The 19,476-nt window shown below is 37.5% G+C and overlaps 1 protein-coding gene across 2 annotated transcripts in view; it reads left to right on the forward strand.

The window, feature by feature from the left end:
- The window catches only part of ccdc191 (coiled-coil domain containing 191), a 51,432-nt gene that overhangs the window by 15,186 nt on the left and 16,770 nt on the right, over window positions 1–19,476 (forward strand). The window contains exons 2-9 of one of the 2 annotated variants that reach the window (XM_048602654.1): window positions 1,626–1,664; window positions 1,777–1,918; window positions 7,606–7,755; window positions 9,064–9,242; window positions 9,554–9,777; window positions 10,600–10,765; window positions 15,958–16,148; window positions 18,717–18,957. In XM_048602654.1, coding sequence (XP_048458611.1) covers window positions 1,632–1,664; window positions 1,777–1,918; window positions 7,606–7,755; window positions 9,064–9,242; window positions 9,554–9,777; window positions 10,600–10,765; window positions 15,958–16,148; window positions 18,717–18,957 — 1,326 coding nt within the window. In that variant the 5' untranslated portion in view covers window positions 1,626–1,631. Of the gene's footprint in view, window positions 1–1,625; window positions 1,665–1,776; window positions 1,919–7,605; window positions 7,756–9,063; window positions 9,243–9,553; window positions 9,778–10,599; window positions 10,766–15,957; window positions 16,149–18,716; window positions 18,958–19,476 lie in introns of those variants that run through there. The other variant, XM_048602655.1, reaches the window with a different exon arrangement.

Genomic DNA, 19,476 nt, shown 5'->3' on the forward strand with positions numbered 1-19,476 from the left:
ACATCCTGAAGTGGGATTTGAACCTAGACCTTCTGGCCTAGAGGTAGTGACATTCACTATGTCACAAGATCATTTATTTTCTATGTGTGTTCCATTAATTATCCAGTGAGTGCCCTTCGTGTGTGTATTTAATCTTAATTTGTATAATTTAATAAAAGGGAATTGAGTACCATTGTCATTGATACGGTGATGGCAGTTTATCACTTGTATGAATAACACTAGATGGAGACATTCTCCAAATCTGTTGCTTATCAGCTAACAGTTGGGACAGTTAGGGTTCAATTGCAAATTAGAATCCAAGGAATTAAAAAGTAGTACTCTAGTCATAGCAGGAGTCCCAGAGGACTGGAGAATAGCCAATGTTGTTCCTTTGTTTAAGAGGTGAAATAGGGATAATCTTGGAAATTACAGGCCAATAACCCTTAGGTCAGTGGTATGGGAAATTATTGGAGAAGATTCTTACATTTGGAAAACTTTGGACTTATTAGCAATAGGCAGCATGGTTTTGTGCTGTGTATCTCAAACTTGATTGAATTTTTTGAAGAAATATCAAAGATGATTGGTGAGAGCAGGGTGGTAGATGTTGTCTATAAGGACTTTAGCAAAGCATTTGACAAGGCGCCTCATGGTAGGCTGATACCAAGCACAAAGGAAAATGGATGTAGTTGTTGACAGTCAACCATCTCAGCCACAGGATATCACTGCAGGAGTTCTCAGGGTAGATATTTTCTAATCAGCCTGACAGAGATGGTATGATGCACTTGTGGAACAAGTGGGACTTGAACCTGGGCCTCCTGACTCGGAGGTAGGGGCCAGACATTTGTGCCACAAGAACCTCCAGGTAGTGTCCTAGTCTCAAATATTTTCACAAGCTTTATCAATGACCTTACCCCATCACAAGGTCAGAAGTGCGGATATGCAATGATCAGCGAACAATAAAAACCCGAAGAACTGCGGATGCTGTAAATCAGGAACAAAAACAAAGTTCTGAACTGAGGAAGGGTTACTGGACCTGAAACGTTAACTCTGTTTTTTCCTTCACAGATGCTACCAGATCTGCTGAGCTTTTCCAGCAACTTTGTTTTTTTTCCTGATTTACAGCATCCGCAGTTCTTTTGTTTTTTATTTAAATTAAATTAAGTAATTAAATGAAACCTGGTGTGGGTCTTCTAATTTCCAGACAATGGTGACAGCAAAGAAGATTGATCAAAGTTTGATTTTTTTGATTCAGTTCCTTTTTGCACTTGACTCATCTGTATTGTAATGTGTTAACATTTGACCTTGGTGAAGTCACCTTCAAAAGCAATGTAGATCTAGGCGGGATCATTGAATATTTTAAGACATGGTAGATAGATTTTTGTTAGGTAATGGAATCAAAGGGTATTGGGAGTAGATATGAATATGAAATTCAAAGCATAAACAGATAAGCCATGAACATAATGAGCAACTGGGCAGGCTTGAGGGGGTCAAATGCTTTTCATCTGCTCCTAATTTGTGTGCTTGTATTAATGCTTTTACTCAATAGTGTTTTACATTTGACAAAATTTGGCATGAGTAAATTAACGCTGATTGCAAACATGTATTATTTATTAAGATATTGACAGTGCTGTTATGTTTATCTGTAGACAAACATGGATCCTCACGATATACAACACTGGATTAAAGTGAGTATGATTAGCTGAATTCAAGATGGCAGATATGGTTTAATGAATTACTTAAAATGAGAAAGAATGATATACACATATTATTGGTTGAATGATGTATTCCTCTTAATAGAGAGTAGAACGAGCATCTGAATGTGCTGTTGCAGAAGTATTTCCCTCCACAAAATCAAAAATAAATCCGAAAGTCAATGGATATGTTGTGGCCATGGAGACAATTGATCAGCTTCATGATCATGATGATGCCTATACTGAAGGTAAGGTCACCGCTGATTGCCTGACTTTATGATCAATCACAGATGACACATGTAAATCAAGTAAGGTGAAATATTTTGTAAACTACTTCTGACAGCCACAATTTTCAAGGATCCACTGACCTTTGTGGCCTTTCTAAAAGTGATATCAAATCACAAAATCACATAACCCAATCCACACATACAATCTGAAGCTCCTTACATGTTATACCCAGAAAATGTGAAGTAGAGGGTTTGGACTGGTGCAAGTGTCAACAAAGCTGCAAAAAATCTATGAATAGGCCCCACATTGGATTAACAATGTTCAAGCTTATGACAGTATCAGATAGAGCATAGAATGCAAATTGTCTACTTATAAGAATAAACACTTTTAAGATGAATTACACTTTATTAAATGGTTAGCTGCAATGCTAGATCTTTTTGCTTATAATTTTGCTTTATCTACATTGCCACAAATGCATTAATTTTTATGAAGGCTGAATTTTTAGCATTCTGTGCTTTTATTCTTGGGATGAGAAATTTCTATCGCTCAGTGGAATTCCTACATTTGGATAATAGAATTCCGCACTTTTAATTTTCTTCCTGACCTCCTTTTTCTTGGCTACTGCCACCTCTAATCACCTTAAGGTGGCGGAGAGAATCTCAGCCTGGGAATGTTTCACTAGTAACAACATCAGGAACAGATCTGGACCGGTTGCTTCATTTATCCCATGGGTAGAGCACACTGCTTGGACAAGGCAGGGTGGTGGGGAAGGGTTTGGAAAGCAGAATCGAAATCTCCAAATGGATGGGATAGCGAGCAACGTCCAATTCTCTGCAGAGCTCATCAGGCCTGGGAGGCCGTGTGCAGTGTTTCAGTGGGATTGGGGGAACGGAAGTGGTTTTCCCAAGTATTTGCTGTCTTTATCCTTATAAGTGATCCAGGCCACTTCTTTGAAAAATTCTGCTCAGAGCATTGATGAGTGATGAGTCCTTAACCCTAATGCTCGATGGACTGAACAACGGCAAATAGAATTTAGTCCTGAAAAGTGAGGTGGTGTAAGGCAAGGGAGTATAATAGGACTCAATGGAAAGGTAGAACCCTAGGAAGCAAACAGTGGACCTTGGTGTGCATGTCCATAGATCCTTGAAAGCGATGTGACAGATGAAGTGATTAAGAAGGCATGTGGGATGCTTGTCTTTACTAGTCATGACATTGAATGCAAGAGCAAGGAAGTTGTAATAGACCACTATATAACACAAGTTAGGCTATAGCTGGAGTACTGTGTGGAGTTCTGGATGCCATGCTATAGTAAGGATGTGATTGCACTAGAGAGGAGGCAGAAGCGACTCACCACGATGTTACCTGGGCTGAAGCGATTCAGCTAAGCAGAGAGATTAGATAGGCTGGAGTTGTTTCATAGGTCAGAGAATGCTGAGGGAGTTCTAATTTGAGGTGTCCAAATTTTGGAGGGGCGTAGATAGGGAGAAGACTTTCCCCTTGGTAAAGGTATCAGTAACCAGGGGGTACAGTTCTTTTGAGGTTTAGAGGGGATTTGAGGGGAAAAAAAATCACCCAGAGATTATGGGTATCTGGAACTCGCTATTTAGGAGGGTGGTTGAGGTGAGAATCTTCAAGACATTTAAGTATTTAAATGAACGCATGAAGTATACAAGGCTATGGGCCAATGCTGGAAAGTGGGATTAGCACAAATTGATTTTTGATGACCCGTATGGAGTGGGTTGAAGTGCCTCTTCCCATGCTATAAAAACTCTATGACTTTATACAGTGCATCTTTTAGATGGTACACGTAGCTGTTGCTGCATGTCAGTGGAAGAGTGTGTGAATGTTGAAAACGTTAGATCGGATATCAATCAAGCAGGTTAGTTTTCCCTGGTAGTGTTGAGCTTCTTGAGTTTGTTCAAGCTGCACTCATCAAGCATTTAGAGGAGGCCAGCCTGCTGATCATTCTTCCTGCTTAAAGTTTCCAATGTTGAGATCTTCATGGAAACTAAATCAAACAAACAATATTTAATGAATGACCCGCAAAATGAAGCAATTACCAAACAACCTTCACTTTAATACAGCTCAGAGTCAATGTAAATGAGACATAAATTTTACAAACAAACCACTGATGGTATGAGCTGTAAGTTGCACATGGAATAGCAGATACAACAAATATAAATCTCATGGATGTTACAGACAGTCCATTCCATTTGTGTGGCTCCAATTTCAGCCACACAGTTCTTCCAAGCTTGGAGCATCCTCCTGAATTCCAGTCCCTTTCCTTCAAGAACTTAGCTAAATCTCCACTGGCAGCAGCTTCTGTGTAAATGGGTCCTATTCGTGCTGTCTTCTGCACAATGGCACATTTCTCACCAGAACATTCTGCCCAGCATCAATTCTCAACTTCCATCAGTTGTTATAACATTAACCTACCAGAGCCATTTTTACCCTTGCATGGTATTGTCATTCTGGCATTCAGTCACTGGATATAAAAGAATCAGCAGAAAATATCCTAACCTAATCAGGAATCTAGTTCTGTAAATAAAATCTGAAAGAACTGCAGATGTTGTAAATTGGGAACAAAGGTTCTGAGGAAGGGTTGCTAGATTCAAAACGGTAACTCTGATTTTTTCTTCACAGATGCCGCCAGACCTGCTGAGCTTTTCCGGTCTGTTTTTGATCTCGCGCTGTAACTTGATTTATTGACCACATATGTTCTGTTTTGTCTTTGTCTATCTGCCTAATGGCTTCTATGTTTTAACATCCTTCCTATTGATCGAGATCTTGGATCAAGGATTGCCAGTTCACATAACCAATATTTTTATTATCGAGATGTGGCAATTGATTCCTTTACAATTGGTGTAAACACTGAAAAGTATTTTTCTACAAATTTGTAAAGCTATTACAGGGTCCCCAATACTAGTACTAACTCAGAATATTTTCACCTAACCATGTCTAGCCATATTTTGCCACAAATCTGGATTTTAATGTGTATACTACCGTGATCACTACAGCTCATTGAATAAAGATAATGGGTTAAATTTTACAGAGGATGGACAATAAACGGTGCTAGTTGTTTGTTACGGTTTGCTACAATCTCTATAAAGACTAATAACTTTTGAAAAGAAATGCAACCTTCCAATGAAAGACTAACTGAAATATTCACGACAAGAATACACATTTTTAGAACCTTTACTGAAACACGTTAAAAGCAACATTGACTAAACAGTGTTTCAATGTATGCTGTAAAATGAAATAAATAAAACACTTTTACAATGGCTGAAACTCCCTCTGCCAAGATTACACTTTACTCTCTCCCTGAAATGGACACTTTATTCTTCCCGAATCAGTCCAAAGTAATTATTTTGCTTCCTTTCCCAATTAAATAACTCCTAATTCAGAACTGACTTTTTAATTGGGCAACAAATTGGAAGTTCCTTTTCCAGCCAAGGCTACACCAGTTTTCCAGCTTAATTTAAACTCTTAAAAACTTAGACTTCTCGATCTGAGCTTGCATTTCTACTTGTGTCATGTATGGTGAACAGTAGAGACTCACTGCCTCTCACTGCACCCTCGTTCTCTCCTTCTCCTCTATCTTTCTGAAATTCTATAGATGTACCCTGTCTGAGAAGTTCAGTGATATATAGAACAATTCTATAACCCTATACTATGATGCCTTCGTATAGACATCGCCCTTCTCAAAGACCATCACCATGGCAATGTGAATCACATGGGCCTTGTATCAAATATTGAAATTCCTGTGGGGGAGCTGAAAACCAAAATACTGTAACAAATCTATTAAATTACTACCAGGATTTTACTTTTCATTTATCTTAACACAAATTGGAATCAATACATGAATTAACGGCAATTGAAACTTCAGGTCAAAAATAAATTTGACATTTGACCAATTAGTACAACACAACCACAAGCATCTGGATCGCTTCATGCAAAAATGTTGCACTGTGTAGCTATGCGGTTCCATAATATGCTGTTTTGTATTCACATAGGATAGATCAGGAGTCCTATTTGATAAAACACATCAGCTTTGAGTTTCATGGATGTAACTACCAACACTGAGTTATAGACCTGTCTCCCTCAGGTCAGGATGGTCCCGATGACATAATTTTCTGGATTTCGATTAGCAACCAACAACACTGTGGCTTACGATTTGGCCACTTCTGGGGACAAAAAAAAAAGCTCCTTAAAACATCTTAGCTAATCACATTGTGAAGGTCATGATCTGAATGTTGTCCAAATCTATGTTGAGCCTAGAAAGCTGGAAAGTGCCTAATTGGAAGGTGATTCCTCAAGCTTGTGTTGAACTTTACTAGAACATTGCAGCACTCCAAGGACAGAATGTAAGCATTACAGCAAGGTGATGAATTAAAATGGCAAGCAACCAGAAGGTCTGGGTCATGTTTGAGGATTGGGGGATATGTAATACAAGCCCTCTTATTTCCTCACTGCTCACTGTCAAAAGATCCCAAACATTCCCATAAGGTGAAGTAGCAATTTACTTTTCCACTTTCAATTTAATATACTGTATTAGATGCTTACAATGCAGTCGTCTGTACATTGGAGAAATAAATGCAGACTGAGTGATAACTTTGTGGAACAACTCCATAGTATTTTGCTTTTATTCTGTTCCAGAAAGTTTGTTCAGCAATAATTAGACTTTTCAGGCTGTTAAAAGGGTACATATACTGAAATGGACAAACCCTAATGTTTTCTGGTGGTTTGTGTATAAATATCAGTTAAGTGCAAAAACCTGCTAGCTTTCAATTTATTTGACTTATAACATATGTGATAGCATTTTTTTTTGGATGAGAAGTGGGTACCTCCTGAGAGCAATTTCCTGATCATTGTGTTTGTTGCAAAATCAAAGCTAATATTAACAAGCACAAATTTTACAAGGTGCTGTTGATAATCAGTAAATTGTGATTCATGACTTGATTTTATGACTATGCTAACATCAACAAAACTTGAAGCATCACTCGAGAATTTTGGAAAACCTCTAAGGGTTTCCCCAACTTCATAGATTACAAGTTCTATAGCACAAAAAGTGAACATTTGCCCCACTGGGCTGTGACAGTCTCACAGCCTACTTAAGGCTGATTCAAATTAACATAATGATTGAGTCTACTTTGCTTTTTAGGAAATAAAAAGAAAGAGCTTGCATTTATATAGTGTCTTTCTTATCCGCATGACATTGCAACGTGACTTCACAGCTAAAGAGTGACTTGAAAATCTAAATTCTTTTAGATGTAGCGAAATGCCGCTTATAGTTTGTATACATGAAGCACTCAATCAGAAATTTAGATAGTTGACCAATCGATTTTGGTTTTGTTAATGAGGGCTAAATGAAGGTAATTGAATCCTGTTATTCAGATCAGCTTCCCTCATATCAGCCTAACAACTAATTTGAAAATATTTTGAGTCTGATAAATAAATAAATTTTCTGTAGCATCTAACTGCATCAATCAAAATATTAGACAAACTGTAAGGTTAAATTTAAAGTTTGAAACTTAATAAGACTAAAATAAAATTTATTAGCGCTTAGTGAAGTGGCAAGTTGTATTTTAGAGTTTGAATTGGAGCACATTTAAGTTAATGGTTATTTGGTTATGGTGATAGTGTGCACTGTAATGTAAATGACCAGGTTAAAACTGCCTTTCACAGTTTTTCAGTTCTTTCTACGTAGCTCAAGATTTACTCCATGAATGGATGAATTCCAAGATAAGGCCAGAATTAGAATATGAAGAAACTGAAGAAACAGAAAGTTGTATCAATAACTCAGAAGAACTCCTTCACACACCAGAGATGATCTCCAGAATGCCTGAAAAGTTTGATGGTGAGGGCATCAGATTTGCTTTTGTGTATTTTTGAACTCTACCTTTACAGTCACACTCAAGATTTTAGTAGAAATATCAAGTCCTTCAAATGCATAGAATATGTATTTCAAATAATTGCTTACGCTTGTGGACCTCTTTGTTAATTGACTTCAATTCAAATTCATCTCCCATTGGTCTGCTCATAAGACGGTTATAATATAACTGAATACTGAGGAATCAGCAATGTTAAAAGAAAGATAACAATATGGGGTCGAACGAGAAACATCATGCAAACTGTTTTAAAAATAAAACCCTCTTCTGAAAGTACTGTCTCATGCTAGGATACAGTTCTGAAACACGACTAAGAAAACAAATACAAATACAAGAATAAAATTAAAGACAGACATACCTGAGAAAAAAGTTCAAATTGCTGACCAGTCCGGACAGTTGCAACCTTTCCCAGTCTGGGCAGTTTTATAAGCTTTCAGTTTACAAATGATGGTGCCAAAGCAAACTCCTGTGTAAGTGGTTGGGAGCAAATGTATGTCTATAAAATTAACCCCAATCTCAAAATAATTAAAAACATCAAAATATAAAAATTTTAAAAATGTTTTAACACTGCAGTTGCAGACAATATGTGAAGATATTTGTATCTTTTTGCCACCTTTTGTCTTTTCTTATTACGTAAGTAAAATTAATATTTTTTATCTGTCAATTATGTATGTAATTTTCAAAATGATGTTAAAACATCAATGTTGCATCCTCCTAGTTCCAACATTTTGAATGTTGTTGCATTGAGTGAAAATAGCTCCAGAGGCCCCTTTTAGATAGTAATGGGTCAGTAGAGATAAAGTTTAATGTCAAAAGCAAAGATCTGGCCACCTATTATAAATGTGCAGCCCACAAATGAAAAAGGTGTCTTGTGTTTATGGCATTGCAAAACACAATTTATAGGCTACTGTTGCATGTGGATAATGTTTTAAAAATGAACAAGCATCCTGAACTATTTAACAAAAAACGGCAAGATCAAGGAGGATAAGCACTAATAAAAATTAGCTGCAAGAAGTTGAAATATATATCTATATATCAAAAGATCTATTTAGAATAATGCAGGGCAAAATGATGACTTGTGAATAGACATAACATAATACAGTGAAGACAAGAAAACTTGATGTTCTTAATTTTGAAAGCCACAAGGAAATACTTTTTGGTCACTTATTTGGCCATTAACCATAATTAGGACCGGTATTTCATATGTATTAGTTGCAGACTTGTCACCGCCCTCATCCTAGAATTGCTTATTGTATATGATGTACATATCGTTGTAGAATTGTACAGTTATTTGGAACAGGAAAAAGTGGATGCTACAGCACAGACCTTCTTACAGCAGCTCCTAGAGATGAAAGTGGTGGAGTCTGGTGTCCTTGAGGATCTTGGAGAAGATGAGGAAATGCATCAGACAAAATGCAAAGACCCACGGTTAAAGATGGAGGCAAGGCACCAACAGGTCTGTACTAGTGTTTAGGAACACTACTGCAGTTATAATCAGGATTCTACTCACGTTTTGACAATGAAAATTTTAAAAAAACACAGCCAAAACGTAGGTTTGGTGATAAACTAAAGCACCTTATTTGTTTTGTATGTTTAGAATTTGTTAGAGTGTGCTTTTAATGAAATACTTATTTTAAATATTCTTTGTATTAACTTTTCATTTTAGAAGAAAAAAAATACCTGTGGGACATAACATGTCTCTTTCGTTATCATCCTTAAGGTAATATAGATTCACAGGAACTAATTATACCAATCTATAATTAAAAGGTGAGAGAGAATCGCCTGAAAAGACAGGCAAAGTTGGAACAACAGAAGCAGGAAAAAGCCATGAAGAAATTTGCTCAGGCTAAAGCTCAGCAGCGGCTTCAGGAGGAAGACAGGAGAAAAGCTTTACAAGCCAAGAAAGAGGAAGAACACATTAAAAAAGAAATGGTGCAGTTACGGAAAGAAATGATGGAAAGGAGATGCATAATGGGAGAGGCAAAACGACTGTAAGTTTTTGATGGGCCAAAGTAACTACTTCAAATGCATGTAATGCTTTAATTACTTCTGTGTTATTCAACGAAAGAAAGAACTAATTTTTTTTTAATAATCATTCTTGAAATCAAAGTTTGCTCTTGTTTTCTTTCAGTTGGAATTGTAGGAAATTATGCTTGCTTGCACTCCTTTAAGGTTTACTGCAAAAATGCTTAACGACAAATTAAGTTGCTGATGTTAGGAGTAGGTACAAACAATGCTTAAGAAAAAGTAGATAATTTGCTTCTTTCAGCTTTCTCCCTTGCCTTCCCATGTTCTTTTTAAGAGAAAAACCCATTTCAACATTTTCATGAAAATCATAATTTCTTCGGTGAATCCAACGGTCCCACATCATGACACCCAGCCTACAATCAGCTCTAACCCTACTTTCCTGTTATTGTTTTCACCAAGATCCAGAGACCTAGAGGAGACAAAAAAAACTGCAGATGCTGGAATCCAAGGTAGACAAACAGGAGGCTGGAAGAACACAGCAAGCCAGGCAGCATCTGGAGGAAAGGAGAAGTCAATGTTTCGGGTATTGAATAATACCCAAAACGTTGACTCCTCCTTTCCTCCAGATACTGCCTGGCTTGCTGAGTTCTTCCAACCTCCTGTTTGTCTACCTAATAGGAATCTTTTTGGGGTTTTCCAGCATCTGAAAGTAAGTGCTAGCCTTTGATGGTATATTCCAGCATCACATGAGGGGTTCAACCTATTACATCAACTTGGCCATTAAAAAATATCAAAGAATATCTTCAAAATTATCCGTATAATTCAGTCAGGGACTTGTTTTACAGTGAACAATTGCATCTGGAAAAACAAAAGAAAAAACTCTTGGTTCATGAAAAGGTCAAGCAAGCACTGATGGAGCTACAGGAACAGCAGGACCAGGAACGTCTCAAGATCAAGCATCTCCAGGTGATGCAACAAGTTGAAGCCAGGATTAAAGCTTACCAGCTCCGGGTAAGAGACAACTAATATCTGAAAAAAAGACAGTATGATCCTGAGTGGTGAAGGACCAGATTATTATCCTAACAACCCTACAATATTTTTAGATAAGTAAGGGTATGTATTCACACAGTGCCTGTACTGTATATTCTTCTATAACAGCTCATCATTAAAGTTAAGACCACCCAGTCTTTCGTACTGAAGGCTACTTCTGAGAGGGTAGAAGTTAAAGAACCTCTCATAATTATTAAACTTAGTTTGGTGAGAATTCAACAATCTTAACACAAGAGGTTCTTACTGATATACCTGAATACCAGGATTCAGGTACCGGCCATTCATTAACTCTGCTATCTGGTTTTCCTATCCTCACAGCTGAAGGATAGTAATGTAGTTCTCCATATATTCTACAGATTTATTCCTGGCCTGTTTCATGATTAAATCTTGCCAATAGCAGCAAGAGAACTGTTACTGCACTTGGGTCTGTGAGGTCACATTTGCCCGAAGGCCCCTTCAGGGATCAGTTGCTATCAGCTTTTGCTATTTAGAGAGGCTTATATAAAAAAAAAAATTGAGTGAAATTCCATGGACTCATGCTCAGTATGAATAATTCATCCTGTTTGGCAAGTCTTCATGTTTGAGCTCAAACAAGTGACCCGGATAGAAAAATTGATAACAAAATTGAAGCATCGTTGTCAACTCTGTTCTCCTGACCAGATGTATTCTTCATGTATGATCCTAAATAATATCACCAATTATAGACCCCATACTGCCATCCAGCTAAGATGAACCAACTTGGAATAGCAAAGGAGTAAATCTTGTCATATTTTATGGCTCAGTTGCAGTCCACGAAGTGTGCTTGCCAGTTGAGCTTTAGGGATGCATAAGAAATAGAATTAGGAGTAGGCCATTTGGCTTTCAAATCTGCTCCACTTCAGTAAGATCATGACTGATTTGATTGTGGCCTGAACTACACTTTTTCCTGCCTGCCCCCATAACCCCTGACTCACCTTTTGATCAAACATCAGTCCAATTCGGTCTTGAATTTATTTAATGGTCTCACCACCACTGGTCTCTGTGGAAGAAAATCCCAAAGGCAAACACATACCATCTGTAAGTTAATTCAGTAACATCAGGGACAAATCTGCTAGTAAACAAACATGAAATAATAGCTATATTTTAAGAGTTGAAGTTGACAGTGGGAAAGCATGAAACAATAGGTGGCTCCTTTCTGACTCTTGGTGGAGAGGGATTGTCTGTAGTTGTCTCCATTGGGAATTTAATTTATTCATGTGGTTTCCCAGAACAAAGGCAATATTTGGAAATAAAAAAAAATAAGTTGAAACCTCTAACTGGGTATCACAGGGATGTCACAATGCTATGGGAACAGATTGCAGGCAGGATTTTTTTGTGGGTTTATCTGTGTGTTTTTTCATCAAAATTGTTGTTGAAAGTTGGCATAGTTGTGAAACTGTGAGAATCAGAGAGAAAAATTGACTGCAGAAAAGATTTACAAGGATGTTGCCAGGTACGGAAGGTTTGAGTTATAAAGAAAGGCTGGATAAGCTGGGACTTTTCACTGGAGCAGAGGAGGTTGAGAGTTGACCTTATCCAAGTTTATAAAATCATGAGGGATATACAGTTAATGGTAGTCGTCTTTTCCCTAGGATGGGGCATTTCAAGACTTGGGGGCACATTTTTAAGGTGAGAGGAGAGAGAGGGTGTGTGGAATGTTTGTGTGGAATGAACTTCCTGAGGAAATGGTGGATGCTGGTACAGTTACAACATTTAAAAGACGTTTAGATAAGTACATGACTAGGATAGGTTTGGATGGATATGGGCCAGGAGCAGGCAGGTGGGACTAATTTAGTTTGGGATTATGGTCAGATTGGATTGTTTGGACTTTTTCCGTGCTGTATGACAGTATGACTAACAAACCTCAGAAGAAATATTTCCTCATTTCCCTGTGAAATTTGGAGATCATTTATTTTTAAACTCTGTTTGCTAATTCTTGATTCCCCCATGACGGGAAACAATCTTTCAGCATTTACCCTTTTAAGCTGCCTCAAGATCATATGTATTTCCTCTCATTCCACCTCTTATTCTTCTAAACTCCACTGATATAGGCCCAGCCTGTGGTGATAAGACAAATACCTAATCCTTGGAATCATCTTACTGAAACGTCTCTGAACTACTTCCAATACGAGTATGTTCCTCCTACAATAAAGTGACCAAAACTATGCCCTGTACTCTGTGTGGTCTCATTAATGCTTTATGCTGTTGTAGCAATACTTCCCTTTTTCTTACTCAATTCTATTGCAATAAAGGTCGACATTTTTTTGACTTCCTAATTACTTGCCATACGTGTGTAATTGCTTTCATTTATAAACTTATGTAGCACTTGTATCAAATACCTTTTGGAAATCCAAAGACACTACATCCCATTTATCTCTCAAACATGATTTCCCTTTGACAAAACATGGTGGCTCAGTGGTTAACACTGCTGCCTCACAGTGCCAGGGACGCAGGTTGAATTCCAGCCTCAGACGGCTGGCTGTGTGGAGTTTGCACGTTATCCCTGTGTATGCATGGGTTTCCTCCGGGTGTTTTGGTTTCCTGCCACAGTCCAAAGATGTGCAGGTTAGGCGGATTGGCTGTGCTAAACTGCCTGTAGTGTCCAGGGATCTGCAGGCTAGATCAGTTAGTTGGAAATCCAGGATTACAGGGATAGGGTAGGGGTCTGGGTCTGAGTCTGGGTGGAATGCTCTTCAGCGGGTCGTAGTGGACTTGATGCGCTGAATGGTCTTTTTCTACACTAGGGATTCTCTGGTTCTATTAAAACCATGCTGACTCTTCCTGATTATATTATGATTTTCTAAATGACCTGCTACTTACTTAGTTAATAATGGATATTCCTGATCACAGATGTTCACCGATTTGGCTATCATTTCCTGTTTTCTTTATCTGTCCTTTCTTGAATAGATTTGCAGTTTTCCATTTTACTGGGATCTTTCCAGAATTTAGGGAATTTTGGAAAATTACCACTATGCATCTTTGCAGCCATTAATTTTAGGAATGCAGGCCATCAGGTCCAGGGGACTGTTCAGGCTCCAGTCTCTTTAATTTCCCTTGTACTTTACTTAAATCACATTGAGTGTTTGATTTCCTTCCTCCTTTCTATTTGTTGAATTTCTGATTCGCTTAGAATACTTTTGTAATATCTACTGTGAAGACAAATCTGAAATACTTGTTCAACATCTGAGATTTACTTGTTCCCCGTTATTAATTCCCCAATTCTCCACTGCTTATTTCAGCTATTCTTTTTCTTTTTATATACTTGCAGAAATTCTTAATGTCTCTTATATTTCTTACTTGTGTTCTCGTGTATTTTAATTTATCCCTCCATTATTAGTCATCCTTTCATGGTTTCTGAAAATTTCTCAATCTTCTGGCCTCCCACAAATGTAAGAAGTTCAATAAGTAAGTTCACATCTGAAACAAAAATTAGTAATGTAGTAAATAACAAAGAGGAAATCTTAGTCTACAAGATGATATAGATGGGCTAGTTGAATGGGCACAGTGGCAAAGGAGTTTGATCCTGATTCATTTTAGAAGAATTAATATGGCAAGGGAATTTGAGATGAAGGATGACTAATAGTGGTTAAGAAGGCATGTAGGCTACTTGCCTTCATTAATCAAGGCACTGAATACAGGAGCAGGAAGGTTATGATGTATAAAAGATGTTAGCTGGGCCACATCTGAAGTAGTGTGTGCAGATCCAATTGCCACATAGGGTGAGACAGCACTGGAGAGGTGCAGAGGAGATTCATCAAGATGTTGCCCTTGCTGGAGCATTTCCGCTTGAAGAGAGACTGAATAGGTTTGGGCTGTTTCCTCAGAGCAGAGAAGGTTGTGGGAGACCTGATTTGAGGTCTAAAAAATTGAAGAACATAGTTAGGGTAGCTTCTTCTTGGTATAAGGGTCATTAACTCGGGGCCACACATTTATGGAGTGGAGGGTTAGAGGGGATTTAGGATTTTCTTTTTACCCAGAGGACACTCTGGTGTATAGATGTTCTGTTTCTTTTTGTCATATTCTGGTTATCATTGCCCACATTGCTACCCTGCATTACTGCCTTGTCTTTTCTCATTAACTTTCCAATCTTTCCCTCACATGAACTCCCACTCTCTCCTTCCTTATCCACATTCCGTTTATAGTTCAAAACACTATCTACAGCCCAGGTTTTATTGATCTGCCAGGACTCTGATCCTAGAGCACTTCAGGTGTAGACCTTCTCAATGGTTCCATCTTTCACCAGTACAGGTAGCAGTACCAAAACCCATTTCTGTCACAGCTATCTTTCAATAATGTGATCTTATTTACTCTGCCCCAACTTGCTTATGGTTCAGTTTGTAATCTAGACGATATTATCTTTGTGGTTCTACTTTATAATTTATCTCCTTGCTGCTTATACACCCTTTGCAGAACCTTTTTTTCCAATTCTGCCTATGTCACTTATCCACATGGACCACGACAACCGGATTCTTCACCTCTCACTCCAAGTTCCTCTCCAGTCCTTCAGAGATTTCCTCAACTCTGAGCAGATGGGCACACAACCTTCAGGACTCGTGTTCTTGTCTGCAGATAAAATAACTGTCTCTCTATATATATTGTCCCCTCCTCCTACTATGTTCCTTTTGACTCCCTTGAATGTTCACTTGCACCATAGTGCTGTGGTCAGTTTGCTCATGCTCTCAAGTCCCAGCTTTCATTCATACAAGCTGCAAGAACATTAAATTTGTTGGACAAGCACAAGGCAGGCTCCTTCATTGCTACCTTCTGGATCACAGTACCTACCACACTTGCGGTCACACTGTACCGTCCCTGACGATATACCAAATCTGGTGTATCTAACCTAAGGACTATGTCTGCCTATTGTAGCAAAATGACCTGGTAACTTCCCTTTTCACTGATGGATCTCAATGTCTGAAGCCCACGCTGTAGATCATCAATTTTGAGCTTGAATTCCTCAAGCTCATGACATTTACTATAGATGTCTACCGGCTCTCAAATGCTACAGCTGCAACACTTCACATCTGTATGGAGTCAATCTTTGATCTTACCTATTGATCTGAAAAAAAAACACAATACTATTTTTAAACCTAAATGAAGTATCAGTGAACTCATATTTACTCCTCATTTAAATCTAGTGTTTGCAGAAGCATTTTTCAGTTTGGTATAAACTGGTGCTCGAACGAAGAATTAAAATGGGTAAAGCCAGGGCCTTGTTTGATTGGAAGAGTCAGCTCCGAGCTTTCCAGGCCTGGAGAACATTTGTGTGGGGAAAGAAACTGGAGCAAGAGGTGCAGCGTACTGAAGTAGAGCTGCGAGAGGAAAAAAGGTAGGATTTATTTGGAATCCATGCTAAGAAGGAATGATAGCTGGAGTCTTAAAGGTTCCTTTCTGATTACACAGAAGGAATATGAGAGATGAAAAAATCTCAAGTTGACCTGTGCACTGTCTTGCAAAAATAGTATAAACTCAATTAACAGGAGTGTTATTGCTGGTATGTAACAGGAAAGCAAATTATTATTTCTTCAAGAGCTAAACACATTGGAACAGAGTTCTCACTTTAAGCTCAATTGATAAATTTGATGCAAATTGCACTAATTTTGAAGATGTTTTCCTCAAGTTTCTGCTCAAATCTAATTGCATATCATCGTATGTAAAATTTGCCATAAACCTGATTTCTGCTTTAGAATGTAACTTTTTAAAAAAAACTTTAAAAATATTCCTTTAAGAGTGGTAATTTGGTGAAGTTTGAATAAAACAGCTAAAGATGAGTTTGTTGCAAAACAAGACTGCACACAACTATTTGCTACTTATATTGTGTTGAGCAGTTCTTAGTAAACTAAAACAATTTATATTCCAAACTTATTAAAATGTGCATATTAGTGTCCTAGAATCCAAACAAACTGGCTTAATATTAAGAGCTTCCTTGAAATACTCAAAAATAAGCATTATTGGTGAAAACTGGCCATGCGATTAAATTGATCTGAGAGCGTGGTCAGTTTTGTGGGCCTTGGAAGCTAACTACAATGAATATTATCTATGCTCGAAATCCTGAAACCTTTTGTGCTAGTCTGGCGAATATCCATGAATGGCACTGAGAAAACCAGTGCAACCTAGTATGAACTGTATGGCATTCAGCTTTAATTCCTTGAGACAAGTGGCAGCTAATAATGTCTGTCAATTTGAACTAGTGTGTTTCTGAAACCAGCTATCAATCCATTGCAGTAGGATAATGGAAACTGTATTGAGAATCAGATAAACTGTAGACAACATCACAATGGTATATAAATGCATCCTTCTTTTTAAAAATTACTTTTATCTTTTAATCGCAGCATTTGTGCGATTATCTAACGATATATATAAGATTGTAGAGCACTTGCACATACATAGGATAGCAATTCCATAGAGAGGATGGATAAAAGCAATGATGAAAAAAGAAATGTGGTGAAATCAGCATGCAAATAACTTTTGAAAGCAAAGTGAATAACTAGCTTAAGCAAAAATCTTATCTGCTTGAAAGTTTTATGATTTTAATATCAAAATTAGTTGAAGCAAAGGAATTGTCAAATGCTATTCATAAATACATTGATTTGTTTATAGATAATTGTACACATTAAGGCATTGTTATACACAAGAAGGTCTGAGTTTTTTTCACTCTGGTGGTGACTACATACTTTACTCTCATTTTGCATTCTGTTAGTTAAGTGGTCACTGGACATGAGTGCTAGTTTTATAGTTGGGGATTGTATTGGGGTGACTAGAGGTTCTGTTTTTCTAGATCATCCTGGGATCAACGTGGGGAACAGGGTGTATTAAATAAGATATTGAAGTGAGAGGTGTTGAATGGTTTTATGGGTGAGATATTCATAGTCCAATATCAGTTAACCATTACAAGATGAGTTTTCACATTGTAGGAAAGTGGCCAAGCATGGCATGCATGATGAAGATCATTCAGAGTGGGAGAGACCTGCCAGAGCTCATGTCTCCAAGGTATCTGCGCTTGAACAGGATGTTAAGTTCAGAAATTGCATAGCAGTATGTATCCTTGACCTATAGCACGTAACTAGCAGAGTGATATAGAAATTATAGATATTCCAGAATGAGATGTAATGAAGTAGCTTTTGAACTGACCTTCTCATGAATCTTTAACAATCGTAATTCACTCCTACCATCACTTGTAACATTCTCAGTCCAAATGTTGCGCATGCATGAAATTATTGAAATAAATTGTAACTCTTTGCAATTCAGGAATGATGCCCCTTATGATTGAATAAACTGTATTATTATCTACATGGGAGGAAAAAAATGTCATTTTCTTGTTCGTGGTAATGTCCCAGAAGTCAAGAAATTACAAAATGTGTTTTGTTGCAGTGTTGTTACTAGGATTTTGATAACATTTAGTGGTCAGTACTTTATGCTTAATGCTACTAAAATTTATTAAGTTAGATTAAAATTAAATGCTACATACTGCATTCTTCTTGTTTCCAGGAGAATTTCAGTAAAGCATAACGGGGACATTACAGTTTTGAATAGAATTTCCCTAGTGGCATTATTATTGAAGTTACCTTATATTCAGAGGATGCTTTGAGTAATGCAACATTAGAGTAAAGTATTTGTGGTTAGTTGTGGAAATTATTTTGGGTGATGAATCATGTGCTTTGAGTTAGTGTTGTTTTCACCAAAGCAGTTTGGATTAAATTTGAATATCCTTTTCTCCTTTCACCTCTCACCCACACCCCCTCCAACACCACCCTCAAAGTATTTGACAATATTGTATATTATTCTCCAACTGTTTAAAATATTTGGCTCCATTATTTTAAAAATATATTTCATTGAAGCCAGAGCTGATATTTATTAAATTGAAAGAATTAAAATAAATGCTGTCTGTTGTTCATAGGAAAAACCAACTTGCAACAGACTGCAATCGGAAACACCGACTCCGTTACTGCTTCACAAATTGGCAAATATGGTGTAAAACTGAGAAAGGAAAGAGAGAACTGGAGGCAAGAAAAGAGGAGACAAAACAAAAGATGGCTGCACTGTTAGATTCAGCATGTTCTGGGAAATTGTCAGCAAATTCCAGCAGAGTTTCAAAAAGTACGTGCGAAACACTGCAGATTGAATGTGCTGAAGAAGAGGTAAATGGGGAGATTACAGCTTTTATGTCTACTTCAACTACAAGAGATTATTACAGTTAGGGGAGATGATGTTACAATGGTACTATCACTGGTAGTCCAGGTTAATGCTCTGGAGACGTGAGTTCAAATCTTATCATGGCAGCTGGTGGAATTTAAACACAATTAACAAATCTGAAACTGAAAGCGAGTATCAGTGATGATGACCAGGAAATTATTATTTTTTGTTGTAAAAACCCATTTGGTTCGTTATTGTCCCCTTAGCGAAGGAAACCTGCCATTCTTGTCTGGCCTAAATGTGACTCAAGAACAACAGCAATGTGGTTCATTCTTAACTGCCAGCTGAAATGATCAAGTAAATCACTCAGTTCTCAACTCAATTAATTAACTGTGTTAGCAATTTAAGTGGTTAGAAGTCTGCTCAGTGATACTGTTTGGCATTTATTTTGAAAAAGTATGTTTGAACCAAGCTCCACAAGCTTGAATAAAGAGGCTTTCACATGTGATAAGATGATTTTAATT

The sequence above is a fragment of the Rhincodon typus genome, chromosome 11 (assembly GCF_021869965.1).
Source record: "Rhincodon typus isolate 14 chromosome 11, sRhiTyp1.1, whole genome shotgun sequence".
Classification (NCBI taxonomy): Eukaryota; Metazoa; Chordata; class Chondrichthyes; order Orectolobiformes; family Rhincodontidae; genus Rhincodon; species Rhincodon typus.